Source organism: Oncorhynchus keta, chromosome 3, assembly GCF_023373465.1.
Source record: "Oncorhynchus keta strain PuntledgeMale-10-30-2019 chromosome 3, Oket_V2, whole genome shotgun sequence".
NCBI classification, from domain to species: domain Eukaryota; kingdom Metazoa; phylum Chordata; class Actinopteri; order Salmoniformes; family Salmonidae; genus Oncorhynchus; species Oncorhynchus keta.
In genome coordinates this window covers 24,827,440-24,852,890 of record NC_068423.1, presented here as the reverse complement: position 1 = coordinate 24,852,890, position 25,451 = coordinate 24,827,440, and the positions used below count along the sequence as shown (strand labels likewise).

Here is a 25,451-nt window from a genome sequence, read left to right as displayed (position 1 = left end):
CAGTGCTGCCTGTCTGTGTGGAGACTGACTGGTTGTTCAGTGCTGTCTGTCTGTGTGGAGACTGGCTGGTTGTTCAGTGCTGCCTGTCTGTGTGGAGACTGGCTGGTTGTTCAGTGCTGTCTGTCTGTGTGGAGACTGGCTGGTTGTTCAGTGCTGCCTGTCTGTGTGGAGACTGGCTGGTTGTTCAGTGCTGTCTGTCTGTGTGGAGACTGGCATTGTTGTTCAGTGCTGTCTGTCTGTGTGGAGACTGGCTGGTTGTTCAGTGCTGTCTGTCTGTGTGGAGACTGGCTGGTTGTTCAGTGCTGTCTGTCTGTGTGGAGACTGGCTGGTTGTTCAGTGCTGCCTGTCTGTGTGGAGACTGGCTGGTTGTTCAGTGCTGTCTGTCTGTGTGGAGACTGGCTGGTTGTTCAGTGCTGCCTGTCTGTGTGGAGACTGGCTGGTTGTTCAGTGCTGCCTGTCTGTGTGGAGACTGGCTGGTTGTTCAGTGCTGTCTGTCTGTGTTCCTGTGAGGTCATAGGATAACATTCTGTCCTGCTGCAGTGACATGTATTGATGCTAAATGACCACACTGTAAATACAGTAAATATACAGTGCATTCTGAAAGTATTCAGACCCTTTGACTTTTCCCACATTTTGTTACGTTACAGCCTTATTGTAAGGGTTTGCGGAACTGGTGGCAGTGAAGTCAGACACAGGAGAGCAGAAATAGCAGGAGCGGGTTCATTTCAAAACCAACGGCAATAAAAAAAAGAACCTACATGGGTACAACACCCGGCGCACCAGTAACATAGTACACAAGCACTTACGAACAAACAATTACACACAAGGACATGGGGGGGCAGAGGGTTAAATACCCAAAACTTAATGAGGGAAATGGAAACCAGGTGTGTAGGAAAACAAGACAAAACAAATGGAAAATGAAAAGTGGATCGACGATGGCTAGAAGACCGGTGATGCCGACCGCCCGAACACCGTCCGAACAAGGAGAGGAAACGACTTCGGTGGAAGTCCTGACACTTATTCTAAAATAGTATATATCAATTGTTCTTCCCCTAATAAATCTACACACAATAACCCATAATGACAAAGCATTATTTTTAATAAATCTGCAAACAAATCTTAAACCTGTTTTCGCTTTGTCATTATGGGGTATTGTGTGTAGAGTTTTAAGTTTGAATCAATTTTAGAATAAGGCTGTAACATATCAAAATTTGTAAAAAGTCAAGGGGTCTGAACACTTTCTAAATCCACTGTAATCACTGAACAGAAATGACTGGGAATGATTGGTCTGTTAGTCACAGATACCTTTTTAAGAAATATAGGAGCATGGATCAGAAATCCAGTCAGTATCTGGTGTGACCACCATTTGCCTCATGCAGCCTGTCACATCTCCTTCGCATAGAGTTGATCAGGCTGTTTATTGTGGCCGGTGGAATGTTGTCCCACTCCTCTTCAATGGCTGTGTGAAGTTGCTGGATATTGGCGGGAACTGGAACACGCTGTCATACACGTCAATCCAGAGCATTCCAAACATGCTCAATGGGTGACATGTCTGGTGAGTATGCAGACAGTGGAAGAACTGGGACATTTTCAGCTTCCAGGAATTGTGTACAGATCCTTGTGACATGGGGCCGTGCGTTATCCTGCTAAAACATGAGGTGATGGTGTTGGATAAATGGCATGACAATGGGCCTCAGGATCTCATCACGGTATCTTCAAATATCTGTTATAACTTAACCAAGATAGACCACAGCCTGTCGTGTCAAATGGGAACACATTTGTCATAATGGGCAGAACAAGCAAGGAGGTGGGCAGAGCCAAGCATGAGCTGGCGAGATCCTATTGGTGTGTTCTAGCATTAATTAGCATATTTCCGTTAGGGAACGTCTACTCTGTGAGGTGCGCGTGTGTAATAACTCAGTTCGCCTTTGCACTCCTTCTAAATAACACACGTTTAAAAAACTTTGGCTAAGGCTAAAGTCTTCAAAATGTAGTACACTCTGTTCGTAACATATTCTAGCTTTGGGAACAGAAAACTGTACTGAGATCAAATGTTTCATCGATGAGAAAATGTGCAGAACGTCGGCCAAAATCTGTCTGGTTCCATCTTCTCCCACTGCCGGCCACTGGGCTTCCTCTCAATACCATATTTGGTAGTGAGTGGAAACACCAAGCGGATGCTTCATATCTATACATCCGGTGAAATATCTCTCATTGTTCTATCTGTGGTATCTGTGCATTCAAATTGCCATTGATGAAATGCAATTGTGTTCGTTGTCCATAGTTTATGCCTGCCTGCACCATAACCCCACATCCACCATGGAGCACTCTGTTCAAAACGTTGATATCAGAAAAATTGCTTGTCCACTTGTCCACACTACAGTTGAAACCGGGATTCATCCGTCAAGAGCACACTTCTCCAGCGTACCAGTGGCCATCGAAGGTGAGCATTTGCCCACTGAAGTTGGTTACGACACCGAACTACAGTCAGATCAAGACCCTGGGGAGGACGAGCATACAGATGAGCTTCCCTGAGATGGTTTCTGACAGTTTGTCCAGAAATCCTTCAATTGTGCAAACTCACAGTTTCATCAGCTGTCCGGGTGGCTGATCCCGCTTGTGAAGAAGCCAGATGTGGAGGTCCTGGGCTGGCGGGGTTACACGTGGTCTGCGAATGTGAGGGCGGTTGGACGTACTGCCAAATTCTTTAAAACAACATTGGAGGCAGATTATGGTAGAGAAATAAACATTCAATTCTCTGGCAACGGCTCTGGTGGACATTCCTACAGTCAACATGCCAATTACATGCTCCCTCAAAACATGAGGCATCTGTGGCATTGTGTTGTGTGACAAAACTGCACATTTTAGAGTGGCGGTTTATTGTCCCCAGCACAAGGTGCACCCGTGTAATGATCATGGTGTTTAATCAGCTTCTTGATACACCACACCTGTCAGGTGGATAGATTATCTTGACAAAGGTGATATGCTCGCGGACAGGGATGTAAACAAATTTGTGCACAAAATTGGAGAGAAATAAGCTTTTTTCGTGCGTATAGAACATTTCTGGGATCTTTTATTTCAGCTCATGAAATATGGGACCAACACTTTACATGTTGCGTTTAAATATATTTTTTTTGTTCAGAGCTACCTTTAGAGATAACGGATTGTATAGTTTTGTCTCATCCTCTTAACCAGTCATTAAATATGTTGCTGTATTTGTCTTTTGATATAGGAATTGTGTTTCTCTTACTGTGTACGAATCTGTCTTTACAAATCCTGTGGTCAGTATCACAAGTATAGATGACAGTGTTGCAATCAATTTGTTGTTTACTAATAATTCAACATGGCAGCCATTCAGAGGTTTAGATAGGTAGTTCTGTTCACATCCGGAGAAGAAGGCATCCCCGATGACGGATTCCAATTCATCGGTCTTTCCCACAGTCAGATGTTCTCACGTGGGCTTAGGTTCATTTGCAATTCAGATTAACTCGTTAAAAGCAGCGTATCAATTTATACCAATGGATTCCCTGTGCTTGACGTTGCACATGTGTTTTTACACAGGAATATAATTGCCGTGCAAATGGCTGAAGAACGGCTGCCAAAACATGCGATCTTCAGAAGTGGTGTGTTAGGTGAGATCACGTCTGACAGGAAAGGGAATCTAGTGGATTCTTTGAACGCAGGGTTTTGGAATGGGAGAGTGAAACCTGGGCTAAGAGTAGGGGAGTCTGATTTCTGTTATGACATAGACATAGTGTCATAAAGGGGGAAAACAAAAGTGTCTCTTGATTACTGTGTGTGTGTGTTTGTGTGTGTGTGTGTGTGTTTGTGCTCCAACACATGTATATATCTATATTAAATCAGGTGTGGCCCATCCAGCCATCCCATCCCAGTACTGTACAGTGTGATCTGATCTCCATAAGGCCTAGACGACCGGGGTGATCTAGCCCTCATTAAGGCTCTCTCTGGGGGGTTGAAGAGGGGAGGCAGGGCGGTCTGGGCCCAGCTATGATGGATGTCTGCTGGAAGTGGACAGGGCAACGCTACAATGGATTGGAGGGTCCCCAGTGCAGCGAAATGGATGAGTGGGCGCTCAGTCCAACACACACACATATATATATACACACACACACACACACACACACACACACACACACACACACACACACACACACACACACACACACACACACACACACACACACACACACACACACACACACACACACACACACACACACACACACACACACACACACACACACACACACACACACACACACACACACACACACACACACACACACACACACACTCATTCACTCACACATACGAATGCACACACTGTGTTGGTATCAATAAGAGAACAATTTCAATGTTTTGACACATTGGTTGTTAATGTACTATATACAGACTAAATAGATTTGGTAGTTGATGCCAGTTTATTCTGTCACATAAAAAAATGTCTTTATGTAGTTTTACTCCACCATCCCACATCTGTTCTCACACACACACACACACACACACACACACACACACACACACACACACACACACACACACACACACACACACACACACACACACACACACACACACCACCCAGCATGGGGGTGATGGGACTCCAGAGGCTTCCCCGAACCCCACCTGCTACCCTCGGCCCAGCTGAGACCCAGGCTCATCGTTCCCCCAACTCCCACACACTTTACCCCCCACTCCTCCAGGATCAATACCTATGGCTGCTTGGGCTTGTCCCCGTGGCCTAGGAGTGTGTGTGTGTGTGGGGGGGGGGTATGGAGCTCAACAGAGAGATGGAGAAAGGGATGATTAAAGATTGCTCTTCAAAGACAAAAACAAGTGACAGGTTGTAAACATGCTAAATCTCTCTTTTCATCCAGAGCATCTACAAAATGGATGCCACGATTACTGCAACACAATAGACATGGAGAACTGGGTCTCTATGACAACAATAGAGAGAATACAGAGGGATATGCTCTGTGATAATGTTAAGGTATCGTAATGCTAAGGTGATGGAGTTCTGTTCCATTCTCACTCCATGGTCCTCTATGAGAGCAGCCTAATGGAAGCAGGGTTGAAATGCAGAAATGGATTGTTGACAATAAGTCTGTGGCCTTATCTCATTCTAGCTCACAGATCTGGTGGTGTAGCTGCACTGTAGCAGGAAGTTGCTAGTAACCATGAGGTTATGATTTCAAATCCCATTTAAGGCTAAGTCCCAATTTTGTTCACAGTACAAAATTATACAAGATCTTAGAGTAATTTATATCATACTACAGCAGCATACAGTCATTTTATAGAGAAGACACCTTCAAGTTGTTGTATATATTTAATTTATTTTTTACAAAAGCTTTAGGCAAAGTGCAGAAATATTTTCTTGGCAATAGATATATGCACTAACTTTCCCTTAGACCTGGTGGCTCAGCATGATAGTTTGCACTCAAGAGGTTGTGAGTTCAAATCCCAAGGGATATTGAGTACCAAGTAATCATTATGCTGTCAATTAACACCTTAATTTAGCTGTAAAAATACAAGAATGTTGTAGATGTACCATATTTTCACCGCAACTAGACAAAAACCTCCATGGGACAATGACACAACGTTCTAGCGGCATCCCTGGAACAAAGCGGGAACTAGACAGAACCTGCGGGGACCTTTACTGTTTAAATTAAATTAATATCAATAATGCCAATTAAAGTAAAGTATTCTAATTGGCATATGACATCTCGGCTTTCACATGTGCTCAGATGTTGTCACGTAATTTCATGTTGTCACATGTGGAAATGTTGCATCCCTGATGCTGTAAACAATAACAATCACAAGAGATTGTGTTTTCAAATGTGCTCAAAAGTTGTCACATGTGTAGTGTCATGGTATCACCTTGTCACATTAATTTCACATGAGATCGTGTTTTCACATCTGCTCGCTCACATGTTGTCACACTATCACGTTAACTTCACATTAAATCATATGTGTTTTTCTCCTTAAGGGGTGTGTGTGTGTTAGGGTTAGGGGTTAGGGTTAGGAGTTAGGGGTTAGGGGTTAGGATTAGGGTTAGGGTTGGGGTTAGGGTTAGGAGTTAGGGGTTAGGGGTTAGGATCAGGATCAGGGTTAGGAGTTAGGGTTAGGGGTTAGGATTAGGGTTGGGGTTAGGGTTAGGAGTTAGGGGTTATGGTTAGGGGTTAGGGTTAGGGGTTAGGGTTAGGGTTAGGAGTTAGGGGTTAGGTTTAGGGGTTAGGGTTAGGAGTTAGGAGTTAGGGACAAGGGTTAGGGTTTTTAATGGTCAAACATGTTTACAACCCAAAAGGTCTTGACATTTTACAAAAATAGAGTTGTGTGTGTATCTGTGTGTGTGTGTCTGTGTGTGTGTCTGTGTGTGTGTGTGTGTGCGTGTGTGTGTGTCTGTGTGTGTGTGTGTGTGGGGGGGGGGGTATAAAATCAAATAAAAATCTAATCAAATATTATTGGTCGCATACAAATATTTAGCAGATATTTTTGCGTAATGCTTATGTGTATATGTGTTTGTAGGTAGACTAAAGTGTGTGTGTGTGGTGTGTGTGTGGTGTGTATGTGTGTGTGTGGTGTGTACGTGTGCGTGTGATGGGGCCAGGTTGGGGGAATGGATCTATTGATAGAAGGTCATATTGCAAGGGAGGCAGAGGGGGGTGGTAGACTTTTCAGTGCTGAAACCTGATTCACAAGCATCCTGTCCTCTGTTTGTTCCCTCCATCCCTCCATCTCTCCATCTCTCCATCCCTCCATCTCTCCATCTCTCCATCCCTTCATCCCTCTATCCCTCTATCCCTCCATCCCTCCATCTCTCCATCCCTCCATCCCTCCATCTCTCCATCTCTCCATCTCTCTATCCCTCTATCTCTCTATCCCTCCATCTCTCCATCCCTCCATCTCTCCATCTCTCCATCTCTCCATCCCTCCATCTCTCCATCTCTCTATCCCTCTATCCCTCCATCTCTCCATCCCTCCATCCCTCCATCTCTCCATCTCTCCATCCCTCCATCCCTCCATCTCTCCATCCCTCCATCCCTCCATCCCTCCATCCCTCCATCTCTCCATCCCTCCATCCCTCCATCCCTCCATCTCTCCATCCCTCCATCCCTCCATCCCTCCATCCCTCCATCCCTCTATCCCTCCATCCCTCCATCTCTCCATCCCTTCATCCCTCCCTCCATCCCTCTATCCCTCCATCCCTCCATCCCTCCATCCCGTCATCCCTCCATCTCTCCATCCCTCCATCCCTCTATCCCTCCATCCCTCCATCCCTCCATCCCTTCATCCCTCCATCTCTCCATCCCTCCATCTCTCCATCTCTCCATCCCTCTATCCCTCCATCTCTCCATTTCTCCATCCCTTCATCCTTCCATCCCTCCATCCCTTCATCCCTCCATCCCTTCATCCCTCCATCTCTCCATCTCTCCATCCCTCTATCCCTCCATCTCTCCATTTCTCCATCCCTTCATCCTTCCATCCCTCCATCCCTTCATCCCTCCATCCCTTCATCCCTCCATTTCTCTATCCCTCCATTTCTCCATCTCTCCATCCCTCCATCCCTTCATCCCTCCACTAGGCTACCCTGGGGCAGCAGGGTAGCCTTGTGGTTAGAGCGTTGGAAGGTTGCAAGTTCAAACCCCTGAGCTGACAGAGTGCAAATCTGTCGTTCTGCCCCTGAACAGGCAGTTAACCCACTGTTCCTCGGCCCTCATTGAAAATAAGAATTTGTTTTTAACTGACTTGCCTAGTTAAATAAAGGTTTTAAAAAAATAATCTCTTCATCATCCTGTCCTGTCTCTGTCCCCCCACCATCTCCTCAAAAGGGATCCCATAATTCTTAGTGAAATATGACGCAGCAGCCGGGGGGGAAAACAGATGTGGTCAGCGAGGTGTGTGGCAGCTGTACCTGGGTCTCCATGAGGTCTGGTGGGGCCCAGGAGTCATTGCTGCTAAATGAGGTCCATCTGTCGAGGTGATAGAATGTGGTGTGATGTTTATATAGCCCTGTGTGTGTGTGAGAGAGTTTACAATACTAAGACCAGGGCGTGACAGTCTTTTTGTTTTTGTATATATTTCAATATATTTCAATCTCTTTTTCCATTTTTAAATGAAATATTCCTTCCGGCAACCCGCCTCACCCAATGTGATACGGATCTGCTATTTTTTAGACGTTATAGCTAGAACCTCCATCAGAAGCTAACCAGCTAATTAGCTACTAGCTATTTAGTAATTGTTAGCCACTGGTAGAGGCCTTTACCTTTAACTCAGACACCAGACGCTTTTAGCCTGGATAATACAGTACAAACTTTTTCCAACATCAGCTTTAACCTGGTTGTACAGGTTTGGGATTTCAGGCTTCGGAAAATAATGTTTGTGATGGCCACTTTGTAGTGAGGCACGGCAACCTTCATCAGCCTCAGAAAGACAGGACTCTCAACAATATGAAATGGCATCATGTCCTTTGCAATGTAATATGAAAGGGCTGCAGTGAGGTCTTGAGCATGTTTTGATGTGGGTCCATAACCAGCCTGCCTTTTAAATGCTTGCTGGAGTGTCTGTATCACAGCTGTAGATGAGGAGGGACCAATAGCATCGCTGGGTTTGCCTGCTGCACGCCTACTCTGTAAACAAGGGAATAGCAAATGTATTATTATTATTATTGGTGTTGTTACATTGTAATTATTCACTCACTCACTCACTCACTCAAACTAACAAACACACACACACACACACGCACGCACGCACACGCACACGCACGCACGCACGCGCACGCACGCACGCACGCACGCACGCACGCACACACACACGCACGCACGCACGCACGCACGCACGCACGCACGCACACACACACACACACACACACACACACACACACACACACACACACACACACACACACACACACACACACACACACACACACACACAGGAGTCTGGTAGAGGAGTCTGGTAGAGGAGTCTGGTACTGGGGTCTGGTACAGGAGTCTGGTAGAGGGGTCTGGTACAGGAGTCTGGTAGAGGAGTCTGGTACAGGAGTCTGGTAGAGGAGTCTGGTACAGGAGTCTGGTACAGGAGTCTGGTACAGGAGTCTGGTAGAGGAGTCTGGTACAGGAGTCTGGTAGAGGAGTCTGGTACAGGAGTCTGGTACAGGAGTCTGGTAGAGGAGTCTGGTAGAGGAGTCTGGTACAGGAGTCTGGTAGAGGAGTCTGGTAGAGGAGTCTGGTACAGGAGTCTGGTAGAGGAGTCTGGTAGAGGGGTCTGGTACAGGAGTCTGGTAGAGGGGTCTGGTACAGGAGTCTGGTAGAGGAGTCTGGTAGAGGGGTCTGGTACAGGAGTCTGGTAGAGGAGTCTGGTACAGGAGTCTGGTACAGGAGTCTGGTAGAGGAGTCTGGTAGAGGAGTCTGGTACAGGAGTCTGGTAGAGGGGTCTGGTACAGGAGTCTGGTAGAGGAGTCTGGTACAGGAGTCTGGTACAGGAGTCTGGTAGAGGGGTCTGGTACAGGAGTCTGGTAGAGGAGTCTGGTACAGGAGTCTGGTACAGGAGTCTGGTAGAGGGGTCTGGTACAGGAGTCTGGTAGAGGAGTCTGGTACAGGAGTCTGGTACAGGAGTCTGGTACAGGAGTCTGGTAGAGGGGTCTGGTACAGGAGTCTGGTAGAGGAGTCTGGTACAGGAGTCTGGTACAGGAGTCTGGTAGTCTGGTAGAGGGGTCTGGTACAGGAGTCTGGTAGAGGGGTCTGGTACAGGAGTCTGGTACAGGAGTCTGGTAGAGGGGTCTGGTACAGGAGTCTGGTAGAGGAGTCTGGTAGAGGGGTCTGGTACAGGAGTCTGGTAGAGGGGTCTGGTAGAGGAGTCTGGTAGAGGAGTCTGGTACAGGAGTCTGGTAGAGGGGTCTGGTACAGGAGTCTGGTAGAGGGGTCTGGTACAGGAGTCTGGTACAGGAGTCTGGTAGAGGGGTCTGGTACAGGAGTCTGGTAGAGGGGTCTGGTACAGGAGTCTGGTAGAGGGGTCTGGTACAGGAGTCTTGTAGAGGAGTCTGGCACAGGAGTCTGGTACAGGAGTCTGGTACAGGAGTCTGATACAGGAGTCTGGTACAGGAGTCTGGTAGAGGAGTCTGGTAGAGGGGTCTGGTACAGGAGTCTGGTAGAGGGGTCTGGTACAGGAGTCTGGTACAGGAGTCTGGTAGAGGGGTCTGGTACAGGAGTCTGGTAGAGGGGTCTGGTACAGGAGTCTGGTAGAGGGGTCTGGTAGAGGAGTCTGGTAGAGGGGTCTGGTACAGGAGTCTGGTACAGGAGTCTGGTACAGGAGTCTGGTAGAGGGGTCTGGTACAGGAGTCTGGTAGAGGAGTCTGGTACAGGAGTCTGGTACAGGAGTCTGGTAGAGGGGTCTGGTACAGGAGTCTGGTAGAGGGGTCTGGTACAGGAGTCTGGTAGAGGGGTCTGGAACAGGAGTCTTGTAGAGGAGTCTGGCACAGGAGTCTGGTACAGGAGTCTGGTACAGGAGTCTGGTACAGGAGTCTGATACAGGAGTCTGGTACAGGAGTCTGGTACAGGAGTCTGATACAGGAGTCTGGTACAGGAGTCTGATACAGGAGGTGAGCTCCATGAGCCTCCTAGGTTTTGAATTGAAGTCAATGTACCCAGCTACACCATGGTGCTACCCTACAGAGTGCTGTTGATGCTACTGTAGACCTTCATTACAAAACAGTGTGTTTTAATCAATTATTTGGTGACATATATATATATATATATATAGTATGTTTAAAAATGTTAACTTTTGAAATGGTTCAATATTTGTATTTTTATGAAATTCACTAAGAAAGATCGTCCTCCCCTTCCTCCTCTGAGGAGCCTCCACTGTGTGGAGTATAGAGATGTGGTAGTCATGAAAATAAATATTATTGCGTACAGAGTGCGTCCAACTTATTACGTGACTTGCTAAGCACATTTTTACTCATGACCTTATTTAGGCTTTCTATAACAGAGGGGTTATAATTCAATTTACGGGGTATTGTGTGTAGGCCAGGGACACAACATCTCAATGGAATCCATTTTAAATTCAAGCTGTAACACAACAAAATGTGGAAAAAGTCAATGGGTGTGAATACTCTTGAAGGAGTACAACCTATAGCATATATAGATCTAGGAATAATAATTGTTGTTGTTGGCATAGCCGAATATACCCATGGCCAGGACATAGATATTTAGGTGACAGGCATGTTAATGACATCCTCCATTACTGACATGTACAGATGGCTTTAATACTCAAAAGTTACACCATTTAAACATACTTTATCTCTCTCTTTTTCTTTTTTCCTTTCTCTCCCTCCCTACATCCCCCAGGAGTATGATGCCCAGGGCCTTGGATGGCCAGGTTGTCATGGAGAAGACACCGCGTTATTTTGTTACCGTGGAGACCCCGGGGCGTGTACACTCCATGTCGCGTGACGTGAAGCTGATTGTGGTGGTCCGAGACCCTGTGACCCGGGCCATCTCTGACTACACTCAGATCATCTCCAAGACCCCCCACATCCCCACCTTCGAGACCCTCGCCTTCAAGAACCGCACCAATGGTCAGAATCATAGTGATACATTTTTATTTGTACAGACCTATGCATAAAGGAATGAATGGATGGATGAATGCATGAATTAATTAATTAATTGATGAATGAATTACACAAAAACATAGTTTTTCCCTAGTCAAATGCAGTACCCACACAAATACTCTATTCTTTAATCCTGTCTTCAATCCTGTCTTCAGTCGTGTCTCCAGTCCTGTCTTCAGGGTCTTAAACCAGTATCTTGTTTTGGTCTCAGGTGAGATCGACTCTCTGTGGAGCCCTCTATGGATCGGACTGTACGCCCAGCACCTGGAGCGTTGGCTGGCCTGGTTCCCCCGGGCCCAGATCCATCTGGTCAGTGGGGAGGGCCTCATCTCCGACCCAGCCGGAGAACTAGGAAAGGTCCAGGACTTTCTGGGCCTTCAGAGGATTGTGACGGACAAGCACTTCTACTTCAATAAGACTAAAGGTTTCCCCTGCCTGAAGAAACCGGAGGGCAGCAGCAAGCCCCACTGCCTGGGGAAGACTAAAGGCAGGACACACGCCTCCATTGATCCGGAAGTGATCCGGAGACTGAGGGAGTTCTATAGGCCGCACAACCAGCGGTTCTATCAGATGACTGGCCAGAACTTTGGATGGCAATGAGGACTCAGTAGGGATACCAAGGTAAAACATGCATCCAGAGTAACAAAGACACTCAGGCATGGTTCACAGGGACAGGGACAGACATTAATGCCATTTTGGACATGCAGGACAAATCTAATAAGACCAACTACAATCCACAGCATGTGCGCTCTGATTACAACCTCATTGGTGCCCAAAGCGAAAGAGTACACTTTCTACTCAAACAGGCATAAATCCTTCTCACAAATCGATTTTCATACTATTATCTACACCTCCATTTTCTATAATCAAGAAAATAGAAATTGGACATATGAGCTTGTCTGACCACCATGCTTTACCACTGCCAACTGCCAACTGTCAGAATCTCCTAAAATACCCACAAGATGGCGTTTCAACGTTTCTTTCACACAAAACCCTACATTCTGTAATCAATTTGAAATTGAGATAAATTAATTCATAACGATCAATAAAAAAAAGTGGTCGATGACCCCAGGATTCTATGGGATGCCAGCATAGGTTTTTGCTAAAGATAATGCATTTGTATCTGTTTTGAATAAATCACAATCAAAAAAAGATATCAGATTTGGAAATGTTGTGCACTTTTAGAGCATTCTAAACAAACACTATTTCCAGACCAGGTAACTATTACTCTTTCCAAAGTCATGACAGAACTTTGTTTATTGATAAAGACAGAGTGCAGAACTTGCCTTCCATCGAGTTCGATTCAACCAGTACTTCCATGGTCCCATTCGTTTACTGGCTGACAAGCTACGCAGTAACAAACAATTAGCTGACAAAGCGGCTATTGAATCTGAAACAGTGAAATTACTATCAGAACCCAAATGAATCAATCAAAGATTCTTCCGCTTTTATAAATAACTGTAAACCTCTGATTATAAATCCACACCAAGTTCTTTATAAAAAAATAATAATGAAGAACTCTTCTCTCAACAGAGAAAAACACCTTGCCGGGATCCCAAATCTCTCTCACTGAACTGAAAGGGGAGTTGGATGGCATGAATAAAGGAAAACCACCTGGATGGGTGGTTATTCCTCCTGAGGTCTATTTAACATTTTGGAAACAATTAGGTCCACTATTCCTTGAAATGTTTAATATGTTCACAAGGGTTCATTTGGACGAGATGTGAACACAGCACTAATTTCACTTTTATTTTAAAAAAAAGGTAAGGCTGCCACCCATTGTTCTCATTATCGCCCCCTATCTTTGATCTGCATACAGAGTAATGACATAGCCACGTACAGAGTAATGACATAGCCACGTACAGAGTAATGACATAGCCACGTACAGAGTAATGACATAGCCACGTACAGAGTAATGACATAGCCACGTACAGAGTAATGACATAGCCACGTACAGAGTAATGACATAGCCACGTACAGAGTAATGACATAGCCACGTACAGAGTAATGACATAGCCACGTACAGAGTAATGACATAGCCACGTACAGAGTAATGACATAGCCACGTACAGAGTAATGACATAGCCACGTACAGAGTAATGACATAGCCACGTACAGAGTAAGAGTAATGACATAGCCACGTACAGAGTAATGACATAGCCACGTACAGAGTAATGACATAGCCACGTACAGAGTAATGACATAGCCACATACAGAGTAATGACATAGCCACGTACAGAATGACATAATGACATAGCCACGTACAGAGTAATGACATAGCCACGTACAGAGTAATGACATAGCCACGTACAGAGTAATGACATAGCCACGTACAGAGTAATGACATAGCCACGTACAGAGTAATGACATAGCCACGTACAGAGTAATGACATAGCCACGTACAGAGTAATGACATAGCCACATACAGAGTAATGACATAGCCACGTACAGAGTAATGACATAGCCACGTACAGAGTAATGACATAGCCACGTACAGAGTAATGACATAGCCACGTACAGAGTACATTTACATTTACATTTAAGTCATTTAGCAGACGCTCTTATCCAGAGCGACTTACAAATTGGTGCATACACCTTATGACAACCAGTGGAACAGCCACTTGCATCTAAATCTTGTTGGGGGAGAAGGGGGGTGAGAAGGATTACTTACCCTTACTTACCCTATCCTAGGTATTCCTTGAAGAGGTGGGGTTTCAGGTGTCTCCGGAAGGTGGTGATTGACTCCGCTGTCCTGGCGTCGTGAGGAGTTTGTTCCACCATTGGGGGCCAGAGCAGCGAACAGTTTTGACTGGGCTGAGCGGGAACTGTACTTCCTCAGTGGTAGGGAGGCGAGCAGGCCAGAGGTGGATGAACGCAGTGCCCTTGTTTGGGTGTAGGGCCTGATCAGAGCCTGGAGGTACTGAGGTGCCGTTCCCCTCACAGCTCCGTAGGCGAGCACCATGGTCTTGTAGCGGATGCGAGCTTCAACTGGAAGCCAGTGGAGAGAGCGGAGGAGCGGGGTGACGTGAGAGAACTTGGGAAGGTTGAACACCAGACGGGCTGCGGCGTTCTGGATGAGTTGTAGGGGTTTAATGGCACAGGCAGGGAGCCCAGCCAACAGCGAGTTGCAGTAATCAAGACGGGAGATGACAAGTGCCTGGATTAGGACCTGCGCCGCTTCCTGTGTGAGGCAGGGTCGTACTCTGCGGATGTTGTAGAGCATGAACCTACAGGAACGGGACACCGCCTTGATGTTAGTTGAGAACGTCAGGGTGTTGTCCAGGATCACGCCAAGGTTCTTAGCGCTCTGGGAGGAGGACACAATGGAGTTGTCAACCGTGATGGCGAGATCATGGAACGGGCAGTCCTTCCCCGGGAGGAAGAGGAGCTCCGTCTTGCTGAGGTTCAGCTTGAGGTGGTGATCCGTCATCCACACTGATATGTCTGCCAGACATGCAGAGATGCGATTCGCCACCTGGTCATCAGAAGGGGAAAGGAGAAGATTAATTGTGTGTCGTCTGCATAGCAATGATAGGAGAGACCATGTGAGGTTATGACAGAGCCAAGTGACTTGGTGTATAGCGAGAATAAGAGAGGGCCTAGAACAGAGCCCTGGGGGACACCAGTGGTGAGAGCGCGTGGTGAGGAGACAGATTCTCGCCACGCCACCTGGTAGGAGCGACCTGTCAGGTAGGACGCAATCCAAGCGTGGGCCGCGCCGGAGATGCCCAACTCGGAGAGGGTGGAGAGGAGGATCTGATGGTTCACAGTATCGAAGGCAGCCGATAGGTCTAGAAGGATGAGAGCAGAGGAGAGAGAGTTAGCTTTAGCAGTGCGGAGCGCCTCCGTGATACAGAGAAGAGCAGTCTCAGTTGAATGACTAGTCTTGAAACCTGACTGATTTGGATCAAGAAGGTCATTCTGAGAGAGATAGCGGTAGAGCTGGCCAAGGACGGCACGCTCAAGAGTTTTGGAGAGAAAAGAGAGAAGGGATACTGGTCTGTAGTTGTTGACATCGGAGGGATCGAGTGTAGGTTTTTTCAGAAGGGGTGCAACTCTCGCTCTCTTGAAGACGGGAGGGACGTAGCCAGCGGTCAGGGATGAGTTGATGAGCGAGGTAAGGTAAGGGAGAAGGTCTCCGGAAATGGTCTGGAGAAGAGAGGAGGGGATAGGGTCAAGCGGGCAGGTTGTTGGGCGGCCGGCCGTCACAAGACGCGAGATTTCATCTGGAGAGAGAGGGAGAAAGAGGTCAGAGCATAGGGTAGGGCAGTGTGAGCAGAACCAGCGGTGTCGTTTGACTTAGCAAACGAGGATCGGATGTCATCGACCTTCTTTTCAAAATGGTTGACGAAGTCATCTGCAGAGAGGGAGGAGGGAGGGGGGAGGATTCAGGAGGGAGGAGAAGGTGGCAAAGAGCTTCCTAGGGTTAGAGGCAGATGCTTGGAATTTAGAATGGTAGAAAGTGGCTTTAGCAGCAGAGACAGAGGAGGAAAATGTAGAGAGGAGGGAGTGAAAGGATGCCAGGTCCGCAGGGAGGCGAGTTTTCCTCCATTTCCGCTCGGCTGCCCGGAGCCCTGTTCTGTGAGCTCGCAATGAGTCGTCGAGCCACGGAGCGGGAGGGAGGACCGAGCCGGCCTGGAGGATAGGGACATAGGGAGTCAAAGGATGCAGTAAGGGAGGAGAGGAGGGTTGAGGAGGCAGAATCAGGAGATAGGTTGGAGAAAGTTTGAGCAGAGGGAAGAGAAGATAGGATGGAAGAGGAGAGAGTAGCGGGGAGAGAGAGCGAAGATTGGGACGGCGCGATACCATCCGAGTAGGGGCAGTGTGGGAAGTGTTGGATGAGAGCGAGAGGGAAAAGGATACAAGGTAGTGGTCGGAGACTTGGAGGGGAGTTGCAATGAGGTTAGTGGAAGAACAGCATCTAGTAAAGATGAGGTCAAGCGTATTGCCTGCCTTGTGAGTAGGGGGAGGGTGAGAGGGTGAGGTCAAAAGAGGAGAGGAGTGGAAAGAAGGAGGCAGAGAGGAATGAGTCAAAGGTAGACGTGGGGAGGTTAAAGTCGCCCAGAACTGTGAGAGGTGAGCCGTCCTCAGGAAAGGAGCTTATCAAGGCATCAAGCTCATTGATGAACTCTCCGAGGGAACCTGGAGGGCGATAAATGATAAGGATGTTAAGCTTGAAAGGGCTGGTAACTGTGACAGCATGGAATTCAAAGGAGGCAATAGACAGATGGGTAAGGGGAGAAAGAGAGAAAGACCACTTGGGAGAGATGAGGATCCCGGTGCCACCACCCCGCTGACCAGAAGCTCTCGGGGTGTGCGAGAACACGTGGGCGGACGAGGAGAGAGCAGTAGGAGTAGCAGTGTTATCTGTAGGAGTAATGACATAGCCACGTACAGAGTAATGACATAGCCACGTACAGAGTAATGACATAGCCACGTACCGAGTAATGACATAGCCACGTACCGAGTAATGGCATAGCCACGTACAGAGTAATGACATAGCCACGTACAGAGTAATGACATAGCCACCTACTGTTGATACAATGTAATGACATAGCCACGTACAGAGTAATGACATAGCCACGTACAGAGTAATGGCATAGCCACGTACAGAGTAATGACATAGCCACGTACAGAGTAATGACATAGCCACGTACAGAGTAATGACATAGCCTCATACTGTTGATACAATGTAATGACATAGCCACGTACAGAGTAATGACATAGCCACGTACAGAGTAATGACATAGCCACGTACAGAGTAATGACATAGCCACGTACAGAGTAATGACATAGCCACCTACTGTTGATACAATGTAATGACATAGCCACGTACAGAGTAATGACATAGCCACGTACAGAGTAATGACATAGCCACGTACAGAGTAATGACATAGCCACGTACAGAGTAATGACATAGCCTCATACTGTTGATACAATGTAATGACATAGCCACGTACAGAGTAATGACATAGCCATGTACAGAGTAATGACATAGCCACGTACAGAGTAATGACATAGCCACGTACAGAGTAATGACATAGCCACGTACCGAGTAATGACATAGCCACGTACAGAGTAATGACATAGCCACGTACAGAGTAATGACATAGCCACGTACAGAGTAATGACATAGCCACGTACAGAGTAATGACATAGCCACATACAGAGTAATGACATAGCCACGTACAGAGTAATGACATAGCCACATACAGAGTAATGACATAGCCACGTACAGAGTAATGACATAGCCACATACAGAGTAATGACATAGCCTAATACTGTTGATACGGAAGTGGCTCTGTGCTGGGAACTAAATCCAATGTTTATAGACCTCTGGGTAGCGAGGGAGACAATGCAGAAAGACCAGCTCTATGCTAGTTACCTTTCAGGATCTACTAGATGTTCAACGAAAGTAAGAAAGTGGCATTGTTTGAAAACACCTGGCGTTCTTGTCTTAAATACACGGTGGCCCGCCAGGAGTGAAGGACATTGTTATGGGATGTGTAGTCTGCAGTGGAGGCTGATGTGTAGTCTGCAGTGTAGTCTGATGTGTAGTCTGCAGTGTAGTCTGATGTGTAGTCTGCAGTGTAGGCTGATGTGTAGTCTGCAGTGTAGTCTGATGTGTAGTCTGCAGTGTAGGCTGATGTGTAGTCTGCAGTGTAGGCTGATGTGTAGTCTGCAGTGTAGGCTGATGTGTAGTCTGCAGTGTAGGCTGATGTGTAGTCTGCAGTGTAGGCTGATGTGTAGTCTGCAGTGTAGGCTGATGTGTAGTCTGCAGTGTAGGCTGATGTGTAGTCTGCAGTGTAGGCTGATGTGTAGTCTGCAGTGTAGGCTGATGTGTAGTCTGCAGTGAAGGCTGATGTGTAGTCTGCAGTGAAGGCTGATGTGTAGTCTGATGTGTAGTCTGCAGTGTAGGCCGATGTGTAGTCTGCAGTGTAGGTTGCAGTGTAGGCTGATGTGTAGTCTGCAGTGTAGGCTGATGTGTAGTCTGCAGTGTTTGCTGATGTGTAGTCTGCAGTGTAGGCTGATGTGTAGTCTGCAGTGTAGACTGATGTGCAGTCTGCAGTGTAGGCTGCAGTGTAGGTTGCTGTATAGTCTGCAGTGTAGGCTGATGTGTAGTCTGCAGTGTAGGCTGATGTGTAGTCTGCAGTGTAGGCCGATGTGTAGTCTGCAGTGTAGGCTGATGTGTAGTCTGCAGTGTAGGCTGCAGTGTAGGTTGATGTGTAGTCTGCAGTGTAGGCTGATGTGTAGTCTGATGTGTAGTCTGCAGTGTAGGCTGCAGTGTAGGCTGATGTGTAGTCTGCAGTGTAGGCTGATGTGTAGTCTGCAGTGTAGGCTGCAGTGTAGGCTGATGTGTAGTCTGCAGTGTAGGCTGATGTGTAGTCTGCAGTGTAGGCTGATGTGTAGTCTGCAGTGTAGTCTGCAGTGTAGGCCAATGTGTAGTCTGCAGTGTAGGCCGATGTGTAGTCTGCAGTGTAGTCTGCAGTGTAGTCTGCAGTGTAGGCTGATGTGTAGTCTGCAGTGTAGGCCGATGTGTAGTCTGCAGTGTAGGCTGATGTGTAGTCTGCAGTGAAGGCTGATGTGTAGTCTGCAGTGTAGGCTGATATGTAGGTTGCAGTGTAGGCTGATGTGTAGTCTGCAGTGTAGGCTGCAGTGTAGGCTGCAGTGTAGGCTGATGTGTAGTCTGCAGTGTAGGCTGCAGTGTAGGCTGCAGTGTAGGCTGCAGTGTAGGCTGATGTGTAGTCTGCAGTGTAGGCTGATGCGTAGTCTGCAGTGTAGGCCGATGTGTAGTCTGCAGTGTAGGCTGATGTGTAGTCTGCAGTGTAGGCTGATGCGTAGTCTGCAGTGTAGGCCGATGTGTAGTCTGCAGTGTAGGCTGATATGTAGTCTGCAGTGTAGGCTGCAGTGTAGGCTGATGTGTAGTCTGCAGTGTAGGCTGCAGTGTAGGCTGCAGTGTAGGCTGATGTGTAGTCTGCAGTGTAGGCTGATGTGTAGTCTGCAGTGTAGGCCGATGTGTAGTCTGCAGTGTAGTCTGCAGTGTAGTCTGCAGTGTAGGCTGCAGTGTAGGCTGCAGTGTAGGCTGATGTGTGCTGTATTAGCAACGTCCTGCAGATGAAAAACTAAACAAAACAAAAACAAGATAGTTGTCTTACGATGCTTCATGCAATTAGACATTCCTTATGCTCCCCCATTTTTTCATACAACTTAGCTTGTTTCAGTCCGTGCTTAGGCTCTGAATAAAAATAGTTGTAGGCAATCAATACACAGTATACAGGAGGAGGAATGATGGAGAGAGCAGCGAGTGGAAGTATGAGTAGCATCGTTATAAGTGCTCAGATTCCACTGAGTGGTTTTGTATCGTTGTTGAATAATGAATGTGCATAAAGTGGATTAAGAGGAGCTCACATGTATCAGGCCTTTCTGGGTAGAGGTTGCCCATAGGCACAGATCTAGCATCAGTTTAGGCAAGGAAACACTAAACTGACCTTAGGTCACTGGCTACGGGCATCTTCATCCTAACCTGGGTAGAGGTTGCCCATAGGCACAGATCTAGCATCAGTTTAGGCAAGGAAACACTAAACTGACCTTAGGTCACTGGCTACGGGCATCTTCATCCTAACCTGGGTAGAGGTTGCCCATAGGCACAGATCTAGCATCAGTTTAGGCAAGGAACACTAAACTGACCTTAGGTCACTGGCTACGGGCATCTTCATCCTAACCTGGGTAGAGGTTGCCCATAGGCACAGATCTAGCATCAGTTTAGGCAAGGAAACACTAAACTGACCTTAGGTCACTGGCTACGGGCATCTTCATCCTAACCTGGGTAGCCCACCATAGGAGGACGACCAAAATATAACAAAGGATGAATCTGACATCTTAAACCAATATATTGGCTCCAACGGGCTGCTGTAGAACCCGCCTCCTTTTTGGCTCCAACGGGCTGCTGTAGAACCCGCCTCCTTTTTGGCTCCAACGGGCTGCTGTAGAACCCGCCTCCTTTTTGGCTCCAACGGGCTGCTGTAGAACCCGCCTCCTTTTTGGCTCCAACGGGCTGCTGTAGAACCCGCCTCCTTTTTGGCTCCAACGGGCTGCTGTAGAACCCGCCTCCTTTTTGGATGTATTTGCACTAGTTTGAGAAAAAAAAAACGTAAAACAACAATTAAACAGATTTTGAAGCAAATGTCACATTGCATCTTTGTACTGTCAAAACGACTCTGACTCCCGTGTGGCTCAATTAGTATAGCACTTGCAACACCCAAGGTTGTCAGTTTAATTCCCATCGGGGACCAGTTTGAAAATGTATTCTCTCATTGCTCAGGTTGAAATGTATATGAGGTTGATGAAATGAAGAGAGTTGTGCGAGGAAGAACAGAGCGTTTTGAGTTGATCGATCTCAGTGAGCAATAAGGCAGACCACCATAGTGACAGAAATGTGTTAACATTGCCCTCCAATGGCCATTAGAGGAACTGCACAATCTTCACATCTCCAACACGATTGTGTCCCCTCGTGTTTAACTGCAAACCCAGATCTGAAAAATACTTAATAATAATCGAATGAAAATGTTTGTTATGAGTTCTATGGTAGTTATATAGGCATTTAGACTTTGTATAAAAATGTCTTCTTTTATTTCTGTTATCAACACTGAACCTTATTAGTACGTAACAATATAAACAATTATATTTGGCAATAAACAAGTTACTAAACAACTGACTTTATGTTTCATAATTTGCCCGAGTATCTTTGATATAAAATGATGAATATTCTGTACAACTTAACATATAACTCCTATCATTTAAGTTAATCATTGCAATTAATCACACACATAAATTTACCAAAATAGCACTTAATAAGACAAAATAAATGACTGAAAAATAAATATCTGACACCAACACACACAGAAAGGAGCATAACTGTCTGTACCTTGAAACCTATTGGAAACACACGAAGAAGAACATTTTTAACTTGGCTGGAAAATGTGAAATATTTTTTAAAAGAGCCACTTATTTCAACACTTCAATTAAATAAATGAATTTGAGTGTTAATAGATACATAAGGAAACAGTATATACACAAATCCATAATAAAATGAACTTCAAGCCAGGTCCTTATACTAACTAGGAAAGTATAAATCCTACGTATCTTAAATACTGTCTTGAAATACATTTCTCTGATGCTGGTTCATTCAACTTGGAGTCTATAATGTGTACAATTCTAGGACATTTACAGCTGTAGCCTTCCGTATTTCACTACAATTGTCAAGTAAACCTTTTACTTTCCTAGAAATCCTCATAAAAGCAATACATCTCAGTGCACATGGAAAGAAAGAGCAGGATATGATAACGGTGTTGGCCGTTTGCACAGATACAAGCCACATAGCGGAATCTCCCGTGTCTCATTAGAGACACAACAATAGGAACAGAACATGGCCTTTGTAACTTGTAACAGCGAGTCTCCCTCTCGGCACATCTGCAGGCTGTTTGAAGTTGATCACAATACAGCAGCCGGAATCGAAGGCATTCAGCATGGCCTGGCAAATATCTCCACCCTCATCCTTTATCTACAGTGCCTTCGGGAAATATTCACACCCCTTGACTTTTTCCAAATGTTGTTGTGTTACAGCCTGAATTTAGAATGGATTAAATGGAGATTTGTTCTGTCACACACACACACACACACACACACACACACACACACACACACACACACACACACACACACACACACACACACACACACACACACACACACACACACACACACACACACACACACAATACCCAGTGATGTCAAAGTGGAATTATGTTTTTTGAAATGTTTACAAATGAATAAAAAATCAAAAGCTGAAATGTCTTAATAGGTCAATAAGTGTTCAACCCATTTGTTATGGCAAGCATAAATAAGTTCAGGAGTACACATTTGCTTAACAAGTTTAACAAGTCACATAATAGGTTGCATGGATTCACTCTGTGTGCAATAATAGTGTTTAACATTATTTTGAAATGACTACCTCATCTCTGTACCCCACACATACAATTATCTGTAAGGTTGAGCAGTGAATTTCAAACACAGATTCAACCACAAAGACCAGGGGGGTTTTCTAATGCCTTGTAAAAAAAGGGCACCTATTGGTAGATGGGTAAACATTTAAAAAAAAGGGCACCTATTGGTAGATGGGTAAACATTAAAAAAGGGCACCTATTGGTAGATGGGTAAACATTAAAAAAGGGCACCTATTGGTAGATGGGTAAACATTAAAAAAAGGGCACCTATTGGTAGATGGGTAAACATTAAAAAAAGGGCACCTATTGGTAGATGGGTAAACATTAAAAAAAGGGCACCTATTGGTAGATGGGTAAACATTAAAAAAAGGGCACCTATTGGTAGATGGGTAAACATAAAACAAAGGGCACCTATTGGTAGATGGGTAAACATTAAAAAAAGGGCACCTATTGGTAGATGGGTAAACATTAAAAAAGGGCACCTATTGGTAGATGGGTAAACATTAAAAAAAGGGCACCTATTGGTAGATGGGTAAACATTTAAAAAAGGGCACCTATTGGTAGATGGGTAAACATAAAAAAAGGGCACCTATTGGTAGATGGGTAAACATTCAAAAAAAGGGCACCTATTGGTAGATGGGTAAACATTAAAAAAAGGGCACCTATTGGTAGATGGGTAAACATAAAAAAAGGGCACCTATTGGTAGATGGGTAAACATTAAAAAAGGGCACCTATTGGTAGATGGGTAAACATTAAAAAAAGGGCACCTATTGGTAGATGGGTAAACATTTAAAAAAGGGCACCTATTGGTAGATGGGTAAACATTTAAAAAAAGGGCACCTATTGGTAGATGGGTAAACATTAAAAAAAGGGCACCTATTGGTAGATGGGTAAACATTAAAAAAAGGGCACCTATTGGTAGATGGGTAAACATGAAAAAAAGGGCACCTATTGGTAGATGGGTAAACATTAAAAAAAAGGGCACCTATTGGTAGATGGGTAAACATTAAAAAAGGGCACCTATTGGTAGATGGGTAAACATTTAAAAAAAGGGCACCTATTGGTAGATGGGTAAACATTTAAAAAAAGGGCACCTATTGGTAGATGGGTAAACATTAAAAAAGGGCACCTATTGGTAGATGGGTAAACATGAAAAAAGGGCACCTATTGGTAGATGGGTAAACATTAAAAAAAAAGGGCACCTATTGGTAGATGGGTAAACATTAAAAAAGGGCACCTATTGGTAGATGGGTAAACATGAAAAAAAAGGGCACCTATTGGTAGATGGGTAAACATGAAAAAAAAGGGCACCTATTGGTAGATGGGTAAACATGAAAAAAAGGGCACCTATTGGTAGATGGGTAAACATTAAAAAAGGGCACCTATTGGTAGATGGGTAAACATTAAAAAAGGGCACCTATTGGTAGATGGGTAAACATTAAAAAAAGGGCACCTATTGGTAGATGGGTAAACATTCAAAAAAAGGGCACCTATTGGTAGATGGGTAAACATGAAAAAAAGGGCACCTATTGGTAGATGGGTAAACATTAAAAAAGGGCACCTATTGGTAGATGGGTAAACATTAAAAAAAGGGCACCTATTGGTAGATGGGTAAACATTAAAAAAAGGGCACCTATTGGTAGATGGGTAAACATTAAAAAAAGGGCACATATTGGTAGATGGGTAAACATTAAAAAAAGGGCACATATTGGTAGATGGGTAAAAACAACAAAAAAGCAGTCATTGAATACTTTGAGCATGATGAAGTTATTCATTACACTTTGGATGGTGTATCGATACATCCACTATATACAGGCGTCCTTCCTAACTCAGTTGCCGGAGAGGAAGGAAACCGCTCAGTGATTTCACCATGAGGCCAATGGTGACTTTAAAACAGTTACAGAGGTTAATGGCTGTGATAGAAGAATATTGTGATAGAAGAATATTGTAGAATATAGAATAAATAATATTGTAGTTACTCCACAGTACTAAACTCATTGACATAGTGAAAAAGAGGAACCAGTTTGCAACAACGCACTAAAATAATATCACAATAAAATGTGAATTAACTTTTGGTCCTGAATACAAAGTGTTATGTTTGGGGCAAATCCAATACAACACATTACTGAGTACCACTCTCCATATTTTCTAGCATAGTGGTGACAGCATCATGTTATGAGTATGGTTCTAATCGTTAAGGACTGGGGGAGTTTTTCAGGATAAAACATAAACGGAATGGAGGTAAGCACAGGCAAAATCCTAGAGGAAAACCTGGTTCAGTCTGCTTTCCACCAGACACTTGGAAATCAATTCAACCTTCAACAGGATAATAACTTAAAACACAAGGCCACATCTACACTGGAGTTGCTTAGCAAGAAGACAGTCAATGTTCCTGAGTGGCCGAGTTACAGTTTTGACTTAAATCTACTTGAAAATCTATGGCAAGACCTGAAAATGGTTGTCTTGCAATGATCAACAACCAACTTGACAGAGCTGGGTTGTGTTGCACAACCAGGTGTGGAAAGCTCTTAGAAACTTACCCAGAAAGACGCACAGCTGTAATCACTGCTAAAGGTGCTTCTACAAAGTATTGACTCGGTGGTGTGAATACTGTTTCATTTTCAATACATTTGCCAACATTTAAAAAAACATGTTTTCACTTTGTCATGATAGGGTATATTGTGTGTAGATGGATGAGGGAAAAACATATGTAATCTATTTTGAATTCAGGCTGTAACACACCAAAATGTGAAATAAGTCAAAGGGTGTGAATACTTTCCAAAAGCACATGTATATATACTTTCTGAATGGATCAATT

General features: G+C 45.2%; 2 protein-coding genes and 1 long non-coding RNA gene across 3 annotated transcripts in view; 1 reads left to right on the top strand and 2 right to left on the bottom strand.

The window, feature by feature from the left end:
• Positions 1 to 13,730, top strand: part of LOC118370343 (heparan sulfate glucosamine 3-O-sulfotransferase 6-like) — a 30,439-nt gene extending 16,709 nt beyond the window's left edge. The window contains exons 2-3 of the mRNA XM_052485550.1: positions 11,367 to 11,596; positions 11,841 to 13,730. Coding sequence (XP_052341510.1) covers positions 11,367 to 11,596; positions 11,841 to 12,229 — 619 coding nt within the window. The 3' untranslated portion in view covers positions 12,230 to 13,730. The remainder of the gene's footprint in view (positions 1 to 11,366; positions 11,597 to 11,840) is intronic.
• A 2,910-nt stretch (positions 13,731 to 16,640) lies between these two features.
• On the bottom strand, positions 16,641 to 21,053 carry LOC127913589 (mucin-22-like). Its single transcript, XM_052485918.1, has 4 exons — positions 21,048 to 21,053; positions 20,553 to 20,759; positions 17,816 to 19,752; positions 16,641 to 17,429 (listed from the first exon to the last, which is right to left on the bottom strand). Exons 1-3 carry the CDS (start codon positions 21,051 to 21,053, stop codon positions 18,028 to 18,030), a joined length of 1,938 nt encoding a protein of 645 aa, XP_052341878.1. The 3' UTR covers positions 16,641 to 17,429; positions 17,816 to 18,027.
• A 2,975-nt stretch (positions 21,054 to 24,028) lies between these two features.
• LOC127915063 (uncharacterized) lies at positions 24,029 to 25,451 on the bottom strand. The gene is made up of 3 exons (XR_008090083.1): positions 24,303 to 25,451; positions 24,160 to 24,230; positions 24,029 to 24,086 (listed from the first exon to the last, which is right to left on the bottom strand). It is a non-coding gene; the product is annotated as an uncharacterized LOC127915063 (long non-coding RNA).

Excerpts from the sequence above, each read along its gene's own strand:
- LOC127913589 (XM_052485918.1), bottom strand. Across the intron at positions 19,753-20,552 it reads CCGTTGGAGCCAAAAAGGAG|TTTTTCATCTGCAGGACGTT; the intron begins GCGGGTTCTACA and ends TGTTTTGTTTAG.